General features: G+C 37.0%; 2 protein-coding genes across 5 annotated transcripts; one reads left to right on the top strand and one right to left on the bottom strand.

Moving 5' to 3' along the window:
- Positions 1–1,347: 1,347 nt before the first annotated feature.
- On the bottom strand, positions 1,348–13,295 carry LOC306850580 (lysine-specific histone demethylase 1A-like). 4 transcript variants are annotated; one of them, XM_079386274.1, is made up of 21 exons: positions 13,242–13,295; positions 12,113–12,397; positions 11,597–11,774; positions 11,366–11,499; positions 10,651–10,729; positions 10,408–10,500; positions 10,042–10,148; positions 9,885–9,966; positions 9,672–9,766; positions 9,167–9,184; positions 8,486–8,628; positions 8,265–8,355; positions 8,047–8,181; positions 5,906–5,979; positions 5,694–5,805; positions 5,378–5,510; positions 5,097–5,284; positions 3,958–4,072; positions 3,278–3,405; positions 2,908–3,054; positions 1,348–2,821 (listed from the first exon to the last, which is right to left on the bottom strand). In XM_079386274.1, exons 2-21 carry the CDS (start codon positions 12,374–12,376, stop codon positions 2,633–2,635), a joined length of 2,505 nt encoding a protein of 834 aa, XP_079242400.1. In that variant the 5' UTR covers positions 12,377–12,397; positions 13,242–13,295; the 3' UTR covers positions 1,348–2,632. The 4 variants fall into 4 exon arrangements, with proteins under 4 accessions (XP_079242400.1, XP_079242402.1, XP_079242399.1 ...); XM_079386276.1 differs by having other exon boundaries at positions 11,609–11,774; positions 13,242–13,293; XM_079386273.1 differs by having other exon boundaries at positions 11,597–11,778; positions 12,114–12,397; positions 13,242–13,289.
- Positions 13,296–14,735: 1,440 nt separating this feature from the next.
- On the top strand, positions 14,736–20,412 carry tmem30b (transmembrane protein 30B). Its single transcript, XM_079385534.1, has 8 exons — positions 14,736–14,861; positions 16,907–17,103; positions 17,429–17,536; positions 17,626–17,733; positions 17,843–17,933; positions 18,029–18,172; positions 18,265–18,471; positions 19,608–20,412. The coding sequence occupies exons 2-8, from the start codon at positions 16,918–16,920 to the stop codon at positions 19,793–19,795; spliced, it is 1,032 nt and encodes a 343-aa protein (XP_079241660.1). The 5' UTR covers positions 14,736–14,861; positions 16,907–16,917; the 3' UTR covers positions 19,796–20,412.
- Positions 20,413–20,911: the final 499 nt, after the last annotated feature.

The following is a 20,911-nucleotide window of genomic DNA, read 5'->3' as shown; positions in this document are numbered from 1 at the left end:
TGTCCAAGTCCTTGAAACGCCTCAAAGCTTTAATCCTGTTCTGAGACTGAGATTTATCAGCCTAATAGGACAGTATTTTGAAAGACATTCAAAATGGATAAGTTAGAAAAGTGAAGACTGAAGTCAGTCTTGTTCCCGTCGAAGAAGAGTTTAAAAGCATTTTAATGGAGCGCTAACATGAAACTGACTAGGTGATTAAAAACAAAATGAAACATTAGACGGTCTATCTGAGTGTGAAGGTGTTGTATGAGTGTCTGTGCGCATGCGGGAGTATTTTAGTTCATGGGAAGTATGTTTCTACACTCTGGGCTGCAGGGTGTGTGGGGGGGTTTCTGTGTTGAAGGGCACATTGTGAAGATGTTGTAGTGTGTGGGTGATTAAAAGTAGCATCTGCCTGTGAACAGGATGAGTCAGGTTTGAGTTCTGACATGCTCGTGTACCCATTACTGCAATGCCTGTGCATCAGAAATCGCATTCAAAAACAGACATCCTCCAAGTCTAACGCAATGAAATATTGATCAGAGATCCCAGAGGTCATCCAGGTGTCTTTGAGAATATTGCAGTACGTCATAGGTGTTAAAATACGAGTTGAATTGTCAATTTTAATATTATGCAACCAGATTATGGCTATGGAGTCTCTCCTGTGCAGCTCACGCATAATTTCCTGCTACCAGCTAACTTTGTGGCTCTAGAAAAGTCAATAAATCTAGAAGGACTGGTCTTGAAGTTGCCTGCAGTTAACAGTTCAACATAAAAGCATCCACAAAATACCGTAATATCTAATAGACATGATTTGAGGGTGATTCGGCCCTGCGGTCAATGAGCCGAATGTACTCACATTATCAAAACCACTGGACGACTGCAGTATTATGAATTAAAGTACGGTTGTGGCATCGTGGTGCAGGCTGCTCAAGGCTCTAATCATGAACCAAACTGCTGGGACCAATATCAGCTCAGGTCCCTCAGACTCCCACAATGCAGTGCAGCTGCCAGGGCCCACACCACACAAACTGGGGCTGAGGCCAGAGGCCTGGAGGGGTTATGGCAAGAACAGAGAGAGCCAAAAGAGAGGCCAAAAAAGCCCTTTGGGCAGCATGACATGTGAAGAGACTGGATAAACTAAGAATAAAAAAGCAAAGCAGCCAGAAATGGGAAGGAAACAGCCATAACCAAAAGAAGAAAAATGAGCAAAAGGGTAAAGAAGCAGGTTAAGAGAGTGTTTAACCAAAATATTGTATTCTATATGTGGATCCCTATAGAAATTATGGATTACACACACCCAAAATTTCACAAAACGATGGTAAACGGAATGCACCTCAAGGAACAGAAAGGAGCGCAGGGCTGAGATGAGGTTAAGATTTTAATGTTGGAATGATTGGAGTTGTCCTGCATACATTGCCAGAAAGAAGGCTGTCATTTTACCTGAAGTTCTTACATTTTGATTAAAAATGGTAAAAAATGAAACACTCATTGATAAATTTACAGCAAGATCAAGAACATTCATTTAGAACTTTTATTTTACACTAACTTTAACATGACTGACCTAAGGCGGCAAACTTGTGAGGTTGTTCGCAGTCAATGTGAGACGCAGCACTGAAAAATGGAAAAAACCAGAAGGTTCTCAACATGTTTTAAAGGAGAATGTGAAAAATGTACATTTAACGTTTACATAAAATAAAAGCATCACAGTGGAACACACAGTATGCATTCATTCTACACCACCTCTTTATTAAATGCTAACCTGATACTGAAATGAATAAATAGAAAAAAGAAAAATCCACAAAGAACCATAAACTACCAGAAAGCTGGGGGTATGAAGCAGACTTCACATTTACTTTTCCTACCAAAAACACACAAATATAAAAAAGATTGCAATGACAATGAACACATAATAAAACTTAAGAAAAACATGAGCCAATGAAGAAAGATACAAAGCTATAACTGATATTCTATTTTAACAGAAACAGGCATATTAGCAAAACTTCATGTGCATTCCAGCTAATAAGCAATTTTTCCTAACAAAAACATTCAAGCTACAAAGTGAGGGACATAGCAAAGTCATAACATTTGCTTTTGATTTTCTTTGTTCTTTTTTTAATATTCTGAAAAAATAGAAAGGAATAGGTTGGGTAGGCAGTTGGATTTCAACCAATGCATCCATATCCATCTCCAATTTGGTTTTTACAATTGTAATTAATGCTCTGCCTTGAAACATCTGATACTTTGTGATCGAGGACTTCACATGTGTTGCGTTACGTGTGAATAATGGTCCCTGTTCTTATATATGCCTCAGTGGGGAACAAATCATTCCAGGTAAATTCCGAAATTTCCCTGCGAATTCTTCTGGAACCATCCACCTGTCCTTTTAGATGCCATAGAATTTAGCCAGAAAAGCTACAGCAGCAGAAAGTAAATGAGTGAAGGGTTGCTTTAAATCTCCAGCTACCAGATTAGTGAATGATTTCCCTAAAGGCATGTTCTTACACGCAGACAAACACACACATTCCCAGTCTAAGGAGTCACCCGGTGTCCTTACTTGGCCCGCCTGCTCTTTATCTAGCAAGACATTCTTTTGCTGAAAATCCCCAACTCACATTCTCTCTCTGTGCGCATCATGTGTGGGTTTAGATGTTTATTGGATGCTTGGGGACGGCTGTGAGTTTGGATTGGCAGTGGCTTGGCGTGGCATAGTGTACATGGCTCCCAGGAACTGATCGGCGATCCTTCCTGCCTCCCTCAGCCCACTCAGCAGAGCACCGTGGACCGTGGCAGGGTAGTTTCTGATCGTGTGTTCTCCGGCGAAGAACAGACGTGGAACAGGCTGCGAAACGTACACAGTCAGCATGACATCTGCTTCTGCTGACAAGAGCATCTCAGAGGAAATGAGGAATAAGTTATGACACTCACCTGTGAGGCTCCAGGTATGGCAGGACCAGGTGTGATGGGCTGGGCCATGAGATCATAGTCATTACCAGATGAGCCGGCTGCTACATACGAGTAAGACCCACGGGCCCAAGGGTCGGCACGCCAGCGACTCACCACCGTTTCCTTTGGCTGCCATGACGACAGACACAGAACACATAGTCGGTTTGTTGTCGTTGGAGCAGAGCCAGATGCTCCATACCACGGGAAAGAGTCTCAGTGTGTGATATATTAGAGAACTGAACTCTTTTCATTAGGTTTAGGTTGGCATTTCCTCTCATGACTTATTTCACACAAGCTTTTGTTGCACAGTGAAGAACTACAAATTAAGATATTCTGGCACATCCGAGCTCACCTGAGGTACTGCACTGCTTCCAAAGATGCCCTTGAGAATTGCCAGACAACGGCCAACAATGACATCATCACTGATATTCTCCATAATGCCTGCAGCCTCTCCCGCCATCAGAGCCAGCAGAATGGGAGCTGAGAAGACACAAATAGTTGAATAGCATGGTAAGATGTAGTCTTTCGCAAATCTCAAAATGAATATCTATTGTTTGTGTTTTAAATAATGTTGTGATCATTTTTTCCCCCATGCATTATCATCCATTACATCAAAATAAACAAAATAACAAAAATAAGAAAGGAAAAATAAACTAAAATAGCAAACAGTGCCTCAAAGGAAGGATTATAAACCCAGCTGAGGAAACTTTAACTACCTGAAGTTTACTCATTTGGACAGGTGAACACACAAAAACATGCATTTATTTATACATGTAGCTATCCCGGACGAGCCCCCAGTTCTGTGTTATGACCCGCTCATTTAAAGCCACAAAACAAAAGAGGGATCAGACAACAAAGTCTAACCAATGTAAATGGTTTTATTTAATTTAACTAATACATCAACAGCCAATAATGATAATAATCATATGTCTAGGAATAATAAAGAAAATAAAGAAATAACAAATACAACCACAACAAAAACTTTAACTTAAACTTTAATACTGAAGCATCCTTAAACTGAAGGATGATTACCTTTGTAGAGATTCCAGAAGAGAAACAGTTCCCCTCGACTGGCCGTGGTACTTCCCACATGTCCAAAGAGGTTAACACTGGGGTCCCAAAAGACTCTATCAAAACACAACACCACCTAGGACAAGGACAACAAAGATTAGGACAGAATGGGTCTTTTTAAATATAGCTGACTGACTTTCTTCTGTGGAACATTTTCCTGTGCAAATTTCCCCTTTTTTGCCTATACAATGGAAGTCAATGGGCACCAAAACTGTTTGGTTACCAAAGTTTTCAAAATATCTTCTGTGTTTCACAAAATAAAGTAAGTCATATAGGTTTGGAATGGCATGAGGGTGAAGAAACTGACAGAATTTTAATTTGGGGGTAAACTAACCCTTTAATTAAACCCCATTCAAACACTAGCAGTCCAATGCTGCATCAACATAACTGAAATGTATTCAAGTCCACTCACGAGCCTCTTTAAATTACACCACCTTCCTAATGCAATTTTTTTTTAATCACATGCAAATATTTTAGCAGATGTTTACAATGGAAAACAACTGACAATACAGTGCAAATGCCACAAAGAAGCCTAAAGCTACAATCGAGAGATTAGATACAAAATGATAAAAATAAAAAAGCACATGCAGTATTAAATGATGCTTGTTTTCAATGGAGTCAATGAAAAAGCGTTTCAATGAACATTTCTGACATCCTGCGGTGTATGCAGAAAGCTGTTTCTGATATAGCAGAACTGTGAATTAATCTGGTACCACACTGTGCCCTCTTGTGACAAAAACAGAGAAATGGAGCGGGACAATTGCATAATACTGCAGTATTTTTCTGCTGCAGCTGAACTAGGAGATGAAGTGAGGGGGGAGAGAGAGAGAGAGAGAGAGTGCAGAGGGGGAGGATGACGCATCTTGGACACTCAATATGTGAGGGGGTAAATTCATTAAGTACTCACTGAATACACACCTATATCTATCATATTAAAATGACTTGACCTAACCAGTTCAACCCTAAGCTTCACTCTGTTTTAGCCAATGTGGATTAGTTAGATATGCACATAAAATGTCCCATGCTGATACAGGCCAGCATTGTCATTATTACATCAACACCCTCCCGTCTGCAAAAGAATAAACAGGAATTATTCATACCTTGTTGAGGTTCCCAAAGCCCATTCTCTGGATAGCAGCCGTCTTCCATTCTGGCAGAGGCGGCACAAACTGCACGGCTGGCGGCTGCTGCTTCAGCACTCCCAAAGGAAGAGTACACAACACGGCGTCACACTTATAAATGAACGTCTGGGTAGTGGAGCGGGTATTCACCGCAATCACCTCACAACCTGAGACATGGAGGAAATGATGGTCATAAATGTAAATACACAATCACACCAAAATATAGTCCCAAACAGCAGGAGCTGGACTGACTGACTCACCAGATGATGTGTATCGGACCTGTCTCACTGCCGTGTTGAGTTTGATATCCAAACCCTCTGCAAGAGCCACTGGGACGCATGAGTATCCGTTTCGCACCGTTAGGTGACTGCCCGTGAACTCAAAATCATCGTCCTACTCAAACACAAAAGTAAAAGGGACAGGTTGCAGAAGCAAGCTTTGTTTTCAGATTTGACTGAGAATCAAACCTATGACATTTCCATATTGAGCACCATTCTCTACAAGTTGAGTTAAACAAACACTATTAAGACATGAAAGATGCTTTGCAAAAAAAAAAAAAAAGTAGCCATGCTGTACCTGATCCCAGTGTTTGAGCGAGAGTGTTGAAAGAGGTGTAGCGTTGGCAAACTCAAGGTTTGCAAAGTGCCAGTCAAGAATCTGTCGGTCTCTCGAAGACAGATAAACGTCACTGAAATAGAGATCCAGAATGATATTACTTGGACTCCATTTGGAAGGATAGACAGGTATGTAAATGTGACCTCAGTGGGTCATGTGTTGTATTTGATTACCTGGGTGGGTTAGCCTCCAGCTCTTGCAGTCTCTCCTCTAATTTTACCTGCATCTCCACCAGCTCATCATACTCCTGCAGCAATAGGACAGGATCACAAATCAGCACACGTGGGTTTTTAAATGAAAGATGGCAATACCTTTATCTAGAGAGCAGGGTGGTCAATAGCTGACACAATGCAGATAATAATGCATTTTAAAGAAAGCATGTGTGACGCAACATTGGTGAATCAAATGCACACTTTTTACACAGTTAAAATAAAAAAAAATATATATATAAAAAAGAACGAAATTTACATTAGCCACAAAATTTGTATGACCAGAAGTTTATTCTTAGCAATGAACATGGAACAGTTCAAAATAAGACCTTCCTATCTCCCCAGCACCCCAGTGTGAGGTTTTCAGAGGTGTACACTCATTGCTGAACGGCTGAGGGCAGTGGTTTCATCCCAGAGGGCAGAGTCATCCCTCTCTGAGCGGGCCAGCCGTTCACCCATCTAACCAGCACATGACTATTTAAAGAAAACCCTCCCCCAAAACCACATCACACAATTATCCTGCTATAGTTTCTCTGTCTGTCAGATGGTTACAGTCAGCAAGAACAGGTTTTAAATCGCATGAAATCAACAAGCGCACTCTATGATATTATTTTCCACACAAGGTGAAAGCATATTCACTAATTCTTGTATTTAGCAAGGATGTATTAATTTGATCAAAAGTGAGAGTAAAGACATAACATTACAAAAAAGTATTTCAAATGAGTGCTGTTCTTTTAAACTTTAAATATTATGTGGCACAACGGTTTACAACGTTGATAATAAATGCTTCTTGATCACCAAATCTGCATATTAGAATGATTTCTGACTGCAGTAAAAAGTGCTGAAAATTCAGCTTTGCCAACTCAAGAATAAATTACATCTGAAAATGGAATAAAACTCAAAACAGTTATATTAAATTGTAATAATATTCCACAAAATGTAGTTACAGTATAAATATATTTTGGTAATACTTTATTTTAAGGTATCCTTGTTACACATCTTACATGTACTTACTATTATAATAACAATAAATTATGCATAATTACATGCAAGTAACCCTAAATCAAACCCTAATCCTAACCATATAGCAAGTTATTTAATATTATTCAGTTATGATGTAGTTCATATATTATGTAGTTAATTAATATTATTCAGAACTTAAATGTATATCAAATATTATATATTTTTGATCAAACAAGTACAGCCTTGTTAAGTATAAGAGACTTTTTACATTTTTTTAAATCTTAAAACCCCAAAGTGCATATGTAAAATATTTTTTTTTTATTTGAGTGTATGACAGTGTAAATAAAACCATTGAAATTTTTGCTCATCTGAAAGGTTTATCGCCATATCTGCATTAGTCATGCACTAAAAGTATCTCAAAAGTTTCAAATGAAGTCAAACCCTTGTGCGTCGAAATTCATGTTTCAACCGTAAATGGTCTGAACGCCTCTAATGGGCTACAATTGAGAGTGATTATGTGAATTAACATGCTAAAATCTCACCAGTTAAGACCATTTAAGTTAGGAATTTAACTTTCGACTCTGTGGGCGCTAAAGGGAGTACGGCAGTGTTAGACTGCGGTTTGGAAAAAGTACTAAAACAACCCAACTGAAACAGCAGGCTGAAATGGTATTATGCTCCATTACCAAGCGCAGAGGTGTTTGGCATGGCTGGAAAACACTGCTGTGCAGTAAAAAGATATTAAGATTAAGCATGACGGATCCAGAGGTGTCGGCAGTCACTTCACGAGGAGACATCGTGAGAGATACTTGGCTGTTGAATGTGCAATCAGCATTGCTGGCGAGCTGGTCAGTTTCTAGAACAACAAATTAGTTTAAGGCTTCGGACTTTTGTTTAAATTAGACATCAGATTTAATTTGACAAAAAGGATAAGTTGAAAGGAACAGAAATGCAGTTTTCACAAACCATTTTTTTTGGCCGCTGGAATGGGATTGAGAAATTAACCAAGACAGAATCTGAATTTGTTGTTGACGCTGTTTCCTATAAGAGTTGCTATACGTGTAAGCATGCACAATGTTTATATGGTCAGTGTGGGGTGAGGTCATGTGGATTCGGTCAATGTGGTGAGTTTGGTCTTCTACCTTGCAAAGTGATGTGAGGTCTCTTTGTTTGCTCTTCACCAGGAACTCAGCTGTGATGTCTCTGGGTGGCTTCACCTCAGTGGCCTCTTTATACTGCTGATGCAGCTCCTTCACTTTCTCCTTAGTAGCCACCATCTGAACAAGAGCAGGCACAATTAAATTAATTGTGTGTGATGAGTAAGCTGTAACAGAATGAGGTAGTACATGCATGCAGAGACCTTGTTCAGAAGGTCTCTGAGCTCCTCTTGAGTCTTCACAATCTTCTTCCAGTGTTCAATCTGTTCATCTTTCACATGCTTCTCCTGCAGCCTGAACAGAGATGAGCAACGTCAATGGCATGCTATTATCTTTTCACTTTTAAGGACAATAATTGCTTTTACTCTTGATTCTCAACTCTCAGAAACAAAATATGTAGCAAATAAACACAGAGTTCACTCACTGTATGACTACTTCCAGTGCTTGTCCCAGAGACACAGGTTTGTTGTTAAGAAAGTTGAAGTCGAGCTGGTGGCTGAGGTATGATGTCGCTTCTAACAGGCGATTGAACTCTTGCTCTACCATCTCATCCTTCTCTTTAGGGACCTTGAGCAAGTACAACCATTAAATGAGCAATCAATCAAACTCAAAACACTTCATATTATGGAGGATAATCTATCCATAAATACATTGTCATAGTTTTAATATATGATGTATATGTATCTGTGTGTTATGTGCATGTGCTAAACACAAAAAAAATTAATAAGAAAAAAATTTGGAACAATGTTGTGCTTGGAATTGAAATTGTGTCAAAAAAAACTAATTGTGCCATTTTATTAATGGAGATTTTCCCTGAGGGATTACACTGACTTTAACTGACACACAGAGCTTAATTCATAATTTCAGTTGTATCACTAAACAATTCAGATAATTAACTTGACAAATTTACAGGATAAGAACGCATTATGAAAGCAGGATGTCTGCTATTAAACAGGTGTTCATTTCCATCAAGTTTTCATAAGTCATAAACCTGTATTGAATAAGCAGTTATCACTGGGTTTTGTTTCGAAGTGTGCAAATAAATCCATTAGAACAGTTCCTCTAATTACATATGTTGAATGGTATTATAAACAGAAATACTTACACTTGTGCAGCGCTCTCCCTGTATAACCAGGGCAATCCATCAGTTTAAGAAATGAAAATGGAGTGAAAGTGAGTGAGAGATAAAAACAAAAAAGATGGATGGGATGTAGCAATGAGAAAATGTCCGGGGGTTAAGAGGGGGCAGAGTGAGAGAGAGAAAGAGACCGTTAGATTATTCTTTTGTTCTTCGTTAGTCTGAGTGCTTGACTTTAAACATAATTAAGATGCCGATCAGATGAGAATGGAAGGAGCACTGACTTTTAAACAAGTTTAACTAGTCTGAAAAACAACTGCACTATAACACTGTAAAAGCACTGAGGTCTTAGGGATGCCGTACATCAAATTGTGAGTTTTCCCATTATATCCCTATTTTAATAATTACTTTTATTACATTACTTCATACTTATATTTCTACCTAAGTTCAGAACATTGGCGCACATGTAATATTATAAAAATGTATGAATCCTAATATGATGCGTGTCTATTTTTGTTTCAAAAGCACTCACAGCTTGTCCATTAGCCTCATAGAGCGGACACTTCTGCTTAATCTTGGCCAGCTCCATGTTGACCTGCTTGCTGACTACAGCCATGGGGTTTCCACCTAAAAGAGATTCCATTTCAAACTATTGCAAAACCTCAGAGATATCTGCCTAAACATATGAGTCTTTCATAGTCAACAGTGCCACCTCCTGGAGAGAGGAGTATTTGATCATTCTTACCCAGTCCAGTCACCACCATGGCACCCAAGTCAGCTACATAGTTCCCTTTCCTGAAAGTGGCCACTCTCCCTCCTACACGATCCTACCAAGAACAATTAAGGTTTGTAAAATAAAAAACTTGTCTCAGCTGTAGAGTTTCAAAGCAGTATGTACTTACTCTTGCTTCCAGAACAGTCACATCCATCCCAAAACTCTGCAGTTGTCTCGCTGCTGCCAGGCCTGACACCCCACCTCCAATCACTATGACTTTTCCAGTTTTCTTTGCTACAAGATCATAAGAGAGTATAATTAAAACAACACTTGAGAACAGAGTGCTTTCTGTGTTGTGGTTTATTACCCTTTCTGTCTTTACATTAGTACCATTTGTTTGTTTAAATGCCTGCTGCAAACAAGCTGTCATTGTTCTCTACACCAGACAAATTAAATGTGATTGTGGAAAAAGACTTGTACTGTTGTCATTCTGTTTGCTTGGATATTTATATATCTAGATCTGCTCTGTTGTAACATCGAGTGTCTCAATTACTTGGTAGAGGCTTTACTCTCTTGTAGATTCCAAAGTTGATGAACCCGTGTCTCTCCAGGTAGCTGTGTATCCGGTGCACCAGGACAGCATCACCTGCAGAGAAGAACCAAAGACAAATTAAAAATATACACATAAATATTAAAACACACAATATAATCTATGTATTTGGTGAAGTGTAATAACATCAGAATTCTCAGAGAAAGGATTTTGGAATCAGAGCAATGTCAGGTGAAATGGACTCACTGTTGTATGGAGCTTCTAGCTGCTGCACAGTGGCCTCAAAGGTCAACTGGATTTTGGGGTTGTCCAACCATAGTTGAAGCTGAACATTCGAGAGAAGACATTTTCACAACTGACTGGAAAACACATGATTCTGAAATGCTTCTATTGAATCAACTTTGAATATAATCTACACTATCATTTAAAAGTTTGGGGTCAGTTACTTCCAAACTCAGTCCTGGAACATTTTGTGAAATACTATTACAATTTTACAATGTCATTTATTTCTGTGATGTCAAAGCTGAATTTTCAGCAGTCATTACTCGAGTCTTTAGTGTCACATGATCCTTCAGAAATCATTCTAACAAGCTGATGTGTTTTTCAAGACACGAGTGTTTGTTGTGCTGCTTAACATGATACATTTTTTCACTATCTTTGATAAACTGAAATGTCAAAAGAATAGCATTTATTTGAAATAGAAAACTTTTGTAACATGTTACTGTCACTTGTGTGCAGTTTGTGCAGTTTATCAATTTAATGCAGTCTTGCACAATAAAAGTATTAATTAATATCAATTTAATGCAGTCTTGCTCAATAAAAGTATTAATTTAAAAAAAACTTATTGAGCTCAGACTTTAGAACAGTGTATTATTAGTCAATAAGACTGCTTATCAGCTTTAAAAAACTAAGCTAAAATCCTTTAATTAGAACAAAATGATGTCTCCAGCTGTGAACTCACTGTTCGGTTTCGGATGTATAAGAACACTTTCTGAGTATGCTGTGGTCCACCAATAATGTCAGGGAAGCATGCAGCTTCCTGTGATGTCATACGGTCATGTGGGAGTCGGCTCTGGAAGGCGGCCCCCTCTACACCTGAGAAGTCACAACATTCATGACCAAAAGCATCCTGAAATATTTTTAAATGTTTTTAAAATTCTGTAAAAGATGAAAATTATTTGATTAATCCAACCTCTTTCCATACCTGATGGTTCCTCAGGTTCACTGTCATTCTCCTCCTCTATTGGTGGGGCTGGTGGAGGAATCACCTGCTTCCTTTCTTTTTCAGCTTTGGCGTTCCTTTCTTCCTCCGAATAATACTCATCCTCCGACAGATTAGCGAGACTCTCATCCATCTCCCTGTACTCCACCTGCAGCAGGAGGCACAATAAAAGCTTCATTAAAACCTCGTTCTGATTCCCCTGGGGTGAAACATGACAATTATTCCCTACTCAGACAAAACATCACAACTGTTTTTTTTTTTTTCTAGTAATGATCCATCCAGTTTTTACTTAAAGATTTTATGTTGGATTTTTTTTTAAATATACAATTACAAGTACATATTTAGATTAGTAATTAGAGGGACTTAAAGTTTCAGAGCAATAAAAAGTAGCAGGAGTAGTAGTCTCAGTTTGACTCTGCTAAATATATAGGCCTGGCTCAATTATCCCTGTTCAAAGAACAGGAAAAGTTCATAAGAGATGTTTACCTTTGCTCTTTTACGGCGACTGGTCCTGCGCCCTTCTGCAGAGTCTTGATCAACCCCTCCTGGTCCAGGAGGGTGCAAGAGAGGAGGCCCACCTGGTTCTCCACTTGGAGAGGCTCTCTCTTTCTTTTTCACATCTGCTAAACCTGGGCCAGAGGGACCAGCTGGACCAGCCTGAGGAGCAGAGAGGGTTTCAGGAGCACGGTCTCCGCCGTTACTCCCTGAGGAAGCGGAGGAACCTGGGTCTGACTTCTTACTGGACAGCATTACAGATAAAAGAAGCCTCTCCTAAAATGAAGAAACAAGAGCTGAACCAAAAAAAGGTAACCAGAACATATGAACTGAGACAATACAACATGCTATCTATATATAAATCTACATATATATTAATAATGAACATCTTAGAGTCCTTCCACACTTTGGTCCTAAACCTAACGTAAATAATGTACTGTTTTCTAACACAGAGCACATGAAGCAATGGTTGTGAAAGCTCAAAACACATGAGGTTTGCATAAGTTTAATGTCGCACTTGTGCACCTGCTCTGAACAAACAGGCAATGCTGGAAAGACACAAGCTTTTCGGGTATGAGTGGAGATTAGAGATGAGGGTAAACCTTGTATATTGATTTTCTCTTTAAAGCTTGCTAAACTTACAATATTTTGGCATAATTTCTCTGCTCAATAGACCGTGGAAACACTATTATCACAAGATCACAAATTCGGCAGCCAAACGCAATAAATAATCGTCTTGAATATGTTTTACAAGTTTAACTGCGTTAATAGAGCTAGCAGACAAACGCTGTACCGCACATATTTAAGATCACTACACCAAATCGCAGCTCTGAATGTGGGCCAAGATGTTAAAGAATGTATTTTCTCAAGTCGCTGACAAACATTTTGAAAATATGAGGAAATAAGAAAATAACTGGTACCCTCATCCACTGGTTAGCTAATATGCTACTGCTAGCGACACGAGCTGTTTTCTCTGCTTATCAAACTCCAGGAAAACCACAATTCTTCATTACAGTGTATTCATTCTAATTATGACAAAGTATTAAACATTTATAAATTGCATGCATTGGTCTCATTCACCGTCTTCTGCTGTGTTTATAAAAATATTATTAATATTTACCTCCTCGCGGCTGTGGGGAGTCTAGCACAAAGAAACAGACGCCTGTCCCTCCGGGAGTCGCTCAACCAATCCGGATAGACGACGAGGGAATAGAAGGCGGGATCTAAATTCTCCAGTGTTTTAATTGGGTATAAGAGCGATCTATCAGATGTTTCATAAATTCAGGTTCATTTTATGCAAATTTGTTATGCAACGTTCACCTGTATGCAAAATTCATGTCTTAAATAAATTACATAAAAGGTCCCATACCTTAAATTAACTTAACTGAATCAGGGGCCCTCAGGTCCCACCGGAGGACGTCGGTAAATTTGCAAGGGATAAATAACAAAGTTATTTACAATGAAGGTCTTTATATTTACATATTTCGACAATTAAAATGCTAAATCTGCTGAACAATATATAAGTGCAACATGGACATCATTTTTTTTTATATTAATGTTAAGTTAAATTAGTTTAAGTTATATTAATGAATATGAGATTCACCCAATGAATAACAAGGTTTTAAACTTACAAACAATATATATAGGCTTTACATGTTTTTCTATAATAGGCTAAACCGTCATAAGAATACACTGGACTGAAGTTTTTTTTTGTTTCGAACATTATATCAACCAATAAAAAAGCAGTTACAATACAAAAATACAAACTAATAATAATAATAATAAAAAGAAAATTTAATATTTTAAATAATTTAATAAAAAAAATTATAATTATAATGACAAAGCAAATAAATTCCTAGACAGTGGTATAAAATTAAACAAAACATTCAAAAGAAGAGATTAAACAGCTTACAAATTTCAGCTCTTTTTAAAGCCTTCTTATTACATGAGTTAGAAATAGTCCCAAAGTAATGCTGTATTTCAGCATAAAACAGTGGCTTCTGACATGAGAATTTACATTTATGTATATAATATTTTGTTAACAGGATAAGGAGATAAAATAAGTACAATTTATTTATGCACTATTTTATTATTATTAACAAATCCAAACAAAACATTTTCTCAAAGTAAAGAAAAATCTTTATCAATATTCTCAATTACAAATAAGCAGAGGTCTTTACACAACAGTTTAGAGTAATGGCAGTGCCAAAATAAATGCACTGTAGGCTCTCGGGTGCTGTTGCAAGCAATAAATAAATAAATACAAATACCGGCTTGTATCGATATCTTTATATATATATATATATATGTATGTATATATATATATCTTATTAATAGGATATATACGATGGAAAATTCGAAAAGAAGCTTCTTTTATCTTATTAGTAATTAAGCATCTATTTGTAATCAGCCATAGGCCTACTATCCTACAGGCAACATCAGAGACAAAGGCATCCCAATAAACCGTAACATTTGGAATCGACACAAAAACATTAAGAAATAACAAACGTATTGATTTATTCCACCGGACTGAAGTGGAAGCGGGAGGAGTCAGGTATGTGACGTAGGCGCGGTGGGAGGTGCGAACGCAAAGGGGAAAGGCTGATCTAGGTGCGAGACAGGTAAAACAGGTAAAACAGGTACAAGACGGTGTGAAGCTGTGTCTGCTGTCGATGTACAACATTTTATAAAGCAGGCACCTATAATAGGCTAAACTGAGCGCGCTGATCTTTTTCTAAAGGTGAGTTTTGATCTGTTTATAAAGCTTTAAAGGTTCTGCTCTTAGAGTAAGTGATTGATTGGTAATAGAGATCTATGAAGCACGGTTCTGTTTTCCTTCGACGTCACTCGTTGTTGTTGTAGTGCAGGTCATTCTTACAAACATCCTATCCAGTCTTTATCATGTTAGCCAAACTTTTGAGCTGTTTATAACCATGGCCGTAAACAGAGTTAATAGATTTATGATGGTCAATTAATAATAAGTCACATTTATTAAAACACTTTTTAATGTCTCTAGATTTATTTGTTTTAATTTTACAGTTAATAAACATTATTATTAAACATGCATCACAGAATAATTGTCATTTTTAAGTAATATTCACCGCATCTCAAGTCATGTATTAATCATCCATTTAATAATATTATAATATATATATATTAAAATGAAATATAAAAATATATAAAAATGAATATAAATTATATGTTAAAATGAATTTGCGTTAACACATTTTATCTCAGGCATGCTGTTAACTATTATTGTTCTGTGGGGTGGAAATGATGCCACTGAGGAGTTTTTTTAATATATAAATGTATATAAATAATTTTCACGCAATAAATATTAAAATGGTTTATGGTAGTAGATAGTTAACATTAATTCATATTTTTATGATAATTTTCATATTTTAAAATTCAAGATATTGAATATATTTTTATACATAAAAAGTTATTTGAAAAGTCATCAATGGTGAAGGCATAGTAAAGAAGTTTCTAATACATCTTTAACCCTCTGATGCATCGTGGTCACTACAGGGGACAGATATTTGGAAGCCATTTGAACCATTTAAGATGCAGCATCATGTCCCAATCACCAACTGGTGAACCCCCAAAGTGTTGTCTACGATTCCATTTAATTGTTGTCTTTTTATTTATTTTTTTATTTTGAGGTATTGCACAATATATTCAAAGTGGCGGCGGGAAAAGGGGATGCACCACATAATAAGTGTTAAATACTTTTATTATCAGAAAACCAGACAGGTACAAAATATTTGTATATATTTTTCAGTTAAATAGGATGTCAGAAAATAGATTCATCCATATTTTAACAATATTTTTCTTGTACATTTTTTTCTGTGACAGAAAATATATCTGTCCACTACAGTGGATGTCATGAACCAAAGGGTATAATTCTGCCTACAGGCCTATATGTAGGTTCTGCCTTATTTTGTATGTTTTATTAAAATTATGATATAATTTACACTTGAATGGTTTTATTGTACAGAAATATTAAATAGTCTTTTATCATTTATTTCAATGCTTACCGTCTATATTTATTTATGAGGTCATATAAAACTGTAGGCATGTATACATGTATACCGTATGAGTGCAGATATATGTGTGCATGATTTTGTTTGAGTGCGTGGTGGGAGGGTGTGTGTGTTTGTATTTGTGCGCACCTGTGTATGAATAGCCCACCACCCCCATGCTGCCCCACACACCCCTGTTCCATAGAGACACACTCTTACGTTTTGTTTGTTACAGTTCATATTTCTGTGCCGTCATGACATAGCTTGTTGTTATTGAATGTTCTTATGTGTATTCAAACCATTTTCACGTAGTAAATATTTTAAAAGCGTGTTTTTGTTTTTTTAAGACCACACATTTAGTACTATTGATTCACTTTTTATACCTTTGATGCGTGGTGTCCACTACAGTGGATATATATGTAACTCCCTCAAAATATAATATATTGACACATTTGTTTAGGCATGATTTTTAAAAGTAAAATCAAACATAGAAAAAATATATATATTACTCTGTGATTTAATAATTCATGCATCAGAGGTTAAATAACCTTCATATAACAAAAAAGGTAAAGGGTAAAATCTGTTCTTTTTAATAAAATATAAACTCCTGGGTTATAAAACTTCTCAAAGTTGATGAAAGATCCAGTGTCTGATGTATTGTTTTTTGCACCGCACTCTGATCTCTTTTCCATTGGGCTATTTAGTATTGTTTATTTTATCTATGAAATTGAGTTGTACGCAGTAAGCTTGTCCTTTCTTTCAGAGGACATCAGGATGAAGAACGAGGGAGAGGCGACTGAAAGGCCTGACAACACGGCATTCACGCAGCAACGGCTCCCGGCATGGCAGCCCATACTCTCCGCTGGCATCGTCATTCCTGGCTTTCTAATCATTGGTTTGGCTTTTATAGGCATCGGAATTGGCCTCTTTCTGACCTCACAGACCATCCAAGTGCTGGAGGTAAGCATTTACTGCGGGACAACAACAGAAAAAAACTGCACTGGGTGGATGACATGGCATTTTACAGTAGAGTTTGTTCATCCTTTGGTTAAGTAGCATATCTGATAGTTTAAACAAATGTACTGAGGTCAGTTATTGCTTGTTTGTTAAAGGATAGACAACACTATTTACACATTCAAGTCTGTTTTAGAGTTAATGTACCCCTGACTCCACATTACCACCTAGTATTTGAATTAGTTTGGAGGTGTTGACATACCGTGGTGCTTTGTGCAAGGTGAGAGACATTCATTAAACATTAATGCTATCTTTTCTCACCATGTCACAGATGGATTACACAGGCGTTGAGAAGGATTCACCCTGTTTCCGCTGTACGATCCAAAGTCTCCAAAACTGCACCTGTGAAGTCACATTCTCCCTTGGCACATTGTTTACGGTAAAGTCTTTGAGTTTTACTCTGTTTTGAAGCCTGATATTTCTCCCTCAATGTTAGAAAGTGACTAATAACGTCTGTGGTGCTTACAGGGCCCTGTCTTCTTTTATTATGGCCTGTCTAATTACTACCAGAACTTCCGAAAATATGGTGTGTCAAAAGACTATTATCAGCTCACTGGCGATACGCAGTATTTCAAGGTTTGCATTTGGCATGAACAATCTTTTAAATATTGTTTCAACTTTTGGATCTTTCCTTTTATGTATTGAATTCCACTTTCTTTATTTTTATTTTCATCTGACTTTTCAGAGTCCACAAGAAGTTTGCAATCCATATTCGCATGACTCTAAAAAAATCCCCATTGTCCCTTGTGGAGCTATAGCGAACAGCATGTTCAATGGTATCATTTCAGATTTGTAGATGAACTTTATGTATGTATGTATGTATGTATTAAGCTCTGAAACGGACTACTAATAATTTGTGTGTCTTGTGCAGACACATTTGAGCTCTACCAAATAATCAATGGCACGACGAAGAAGGTTCCATTAGATGGTAAAGGAATCTCCTGGTGGACTGATTACAATATAAAGTACAGGAACCCTTCGTCTGTGAATGGCTCCTTTGCAAGCGCGTTTGATGGTAATTTGCCTTAAAGTTGTAATGTAATAGTAGTTATAGGATTTGAGACTTGAGGAATAGAACTTAAATTCTTTATGAATGCTGATTAACAGGTACAGTGAAGCCCATAAACTGGCCTAAGACAGCATATGAGCTGGACCTTGCAGATCCAAACAACAACGGTTTCCTGAACCAGGACTTTCTAGTGTGGATGAGGAGAGCTGCACTTCCTCAGTTCAGGAAGCTGTACCGGCGAATCACAGAGGGGGATTATGCCGCAGGGCTCCCTGCTGGAAACTACTCTCTGACAGTCCATTACAGTATCCTTCTCATGAAAGTCAAAACTCACTCAACACAGAGATTAATAATAGGATTTTCATATTTTATTCATTTTACCAAGTTCTGAAGTTTGTAGGACTTAAAGCCTCATCATGCCTTCAATCAGGAAGTCTTCAGATGTTTCAGCCTCAAGACCGCATATGGCATCAGTCCTGTTTCACAGACTGTTTTTTGAGCATGTTTGCCTGTGATCCAGGCCAACAGGTTTTGCAGGTTGTGTGTGGCTTTTAGCTGGTGCAGAGCAGAATGCAGAGGCAACAATCATAGGGTTTTGAATATGTAAATTGATGAAAAGGCAGGACAGTCAAAAGAGCAGATGTCTTAAAGGTGCACTTGTAATTTTTTCCCCTTTGACACAAGTTAAAAGGAACTTAAATGTAAACTACCTTGAAAAAGTTTAGGGTTTGTAAGATTCTTTAAAATGTTTTTACGAGTAGTTTCATATGCTTACCAAGGCAATTATTTGATGAAAAATACAGTAAAAACAGTAACATTGTGAATTATAATATTACATTATAGAGTTACTCTTTTCTATGTTAATAAATTTTAAAACGTAATGTATTCCTGTGATGGCAAATGGCACATGATCGTTCAGAAATCATTCTGATGTGCTGATTTGGTGCAACAATTCTTATTATCAATATAGAAAACAGTTGAGCAGCTTAATAGTTTTATGATCCATTTTTAAGACTCCAAGATTCTTTGATGAATTAAAAAACAAAAGTTCAAAAGAACAGTTTTTTAAGGTCTTTTATAACATTTTTACTACCACTTTTGATCAAGTTAATTCATACTTGCTGAGTTAAGTATTAATTTCTTTAAAAAGGGACAACATGACAGCTGAAATCTTCCTTGATTTTTTTAACCCTCCTGTTATTGCCATTTTTGAACATGGAATAAATTACTTATGCATATTAATGAATAGAGGATTTCTACAATGGTATTAGTGACTGCAAACACTGAAAAAGCTTGTCTAAAATGACTGCCTGCTCAACGTAAACACACACTTAGTGCACCTTTAAGGCAAAGTTTTCAAAAGCACTTGTTTTTTCAGAAAAAAAAATCATTTTTTTTATGCATATGCAATATGTTTGTTCCTTAACCACATAATTTCCAGACTACCCAGTACTGAGTTTTGATGGACGTAAGAAGGTGGTCTTCAGCAATGTGTCTTGGATGGGAGGGAAGAACGACTTCTTGGGCATTGCTTATTTAGTAGTTGGCTCCTTGTGTGTGGTAATGTCAGTGGTTATGCTAATAGTTTATGCCAAATTCAAATTCTCAGATGATGATGATGCAAGATAATGCAATGCGGCTGTGCTTATAAAGACCACCTTGTACATGCACCTTAAAAACAAGAAAGAAAAGAAATAAGGGGTTCATTAAGATAGAGCCAAATGTTGTTTTCAGACAACATCATGGTCTAAATCAATAATTTTGCATTCACATGCTAGAAAGTTTTAACTTCAGGTCATTTATTTATTTTAAACCAGGAATTATTTGTTTACTAAAAGAACAGGATATGCTTTAGGCTTAAGGGAAAACAACTATGAAGCTAATAATATTCTAAGAGTTTGTTCAAATGTCGTAGAATCTGAGGATCAAAATGACTATCAGAGGTCATCATTCAGGGAATGTTACAGGTTTCTTTTATTCTACTTTGACTGTCTCAGGTATGAAATATGAATTAGCAGTTACTTTTAGTTTCTGGACAATACAGATCAAACAATGGTTTTTAAATCTGCTTAAAACTTATGGACAGAGATATATGGACAGAGACAGTCTCAGGTGCCATATCTACCTATCAGATGCATAGCTTGGTTAAAGCTTTGTGTATGTTTAGTTTAATATATTGAGAATTAAAATGTATTGCTGCTTGTATGTTGTCTGTAATAAACTTAAAATGCTTTTTTTATAATATTAAAGCAGTGTTTTTGTTGTGAGCTTTTGTTTCAAGCATGGAAGATTTGATTTCCAAGCAATGGAAATGGTGTGCTTTTACAGTGCCATTTGTACTGGACAAGTTAAATGAAAGTGAAGGGTGAATCTTGACTTTGTTTGCACGCATCGGTGATATTGATCCCTGTTAGTGAAGCAGATCTTATTTGGGAGCAGTATTCTGTGCAGAATTTAGCTCTAATTCTGCACTCTGGTTCAGTGTCTTTTGAAGTAAAATGTTGGAAGAGTGAGGATAGAACTATATTCAGATTAAATCTGCTCATAAATATTGCTTTCTTTATATTTTAAATTTACAACTTTTGATTGTCTGAACTGGACCTGATTTTTAATGTAACTTAAAATAATAATTAAAAAAGCTATTATCTGCACATGGGTTTGACAAGCAAAGATGACATAATCAAGATTTGTGATAAATTCAAAAGAAGTATTAGTGAAACCCATCACCTTTGTATACACCATTTA

Source organism: Barbus barbus (assembly GCF_936440315.1).
Source record: "Barbus barbus genome assembly, chromosome: 30".
NCBI classification, from domain to species: Eukaryota; Metazoa; Chordata; class Actinopteri; order Cypriniformes; family Cyprinidae; genus Barbus; species Barbus barbus.
Note: the sequence above shows the minus strand (reverse complement) of the source record. Positions and strands in the feature narration are given on the sequence as shown.

Excerpts from the sequence above, each read along its gene's own strand:
- LOC306850580 (XM_079386273.1), bottom strand. The coding sequence starts at position 12,376 with ATGCTGTCCAGTAAGAAGTCAGACCCAGGTTCCTCCGCTTCCTCAGGG. Across the intron at positions 11,500-11,596 it reads ACCATCAGGTATGGAAAGAG|GTGTAGAGGGGGCCGCCTTC; the intron begins GTTGGATTAATC and ends GTGACTTCTCAG. Across the intron at positions 9,967-10,041 it reads TGACTGTTCTGGAAGCAAGA|GATCGTGTAGGAGGGAGAGT; the intron begins GTAAGTACATAC and ends TGTTCTTGGTAG.
- tmem30b (XM_079385534.1), top strand. The coding sequence starts at position 16,918 with ATGAAGAACGAGGGAGAGGCGACTGAAAGGCCTGACAACACGGCATTC. Across the intron at positions 17,537-17,625 it reads CCCTTGGCACATTGTTTACG|GGCCCTGTCTTCTTTTATTA; the intron begins GTAAAGTCTTTG and ends TGGTGCTTACAG. Across the intron at positions 17,934-18,028 it reads AGCGAACAGCATGTTCAATG|ACACATTTGAGCTCTACCAA; the intron begins GTATCATTTCAG and ends TGTCTTGTGCAG.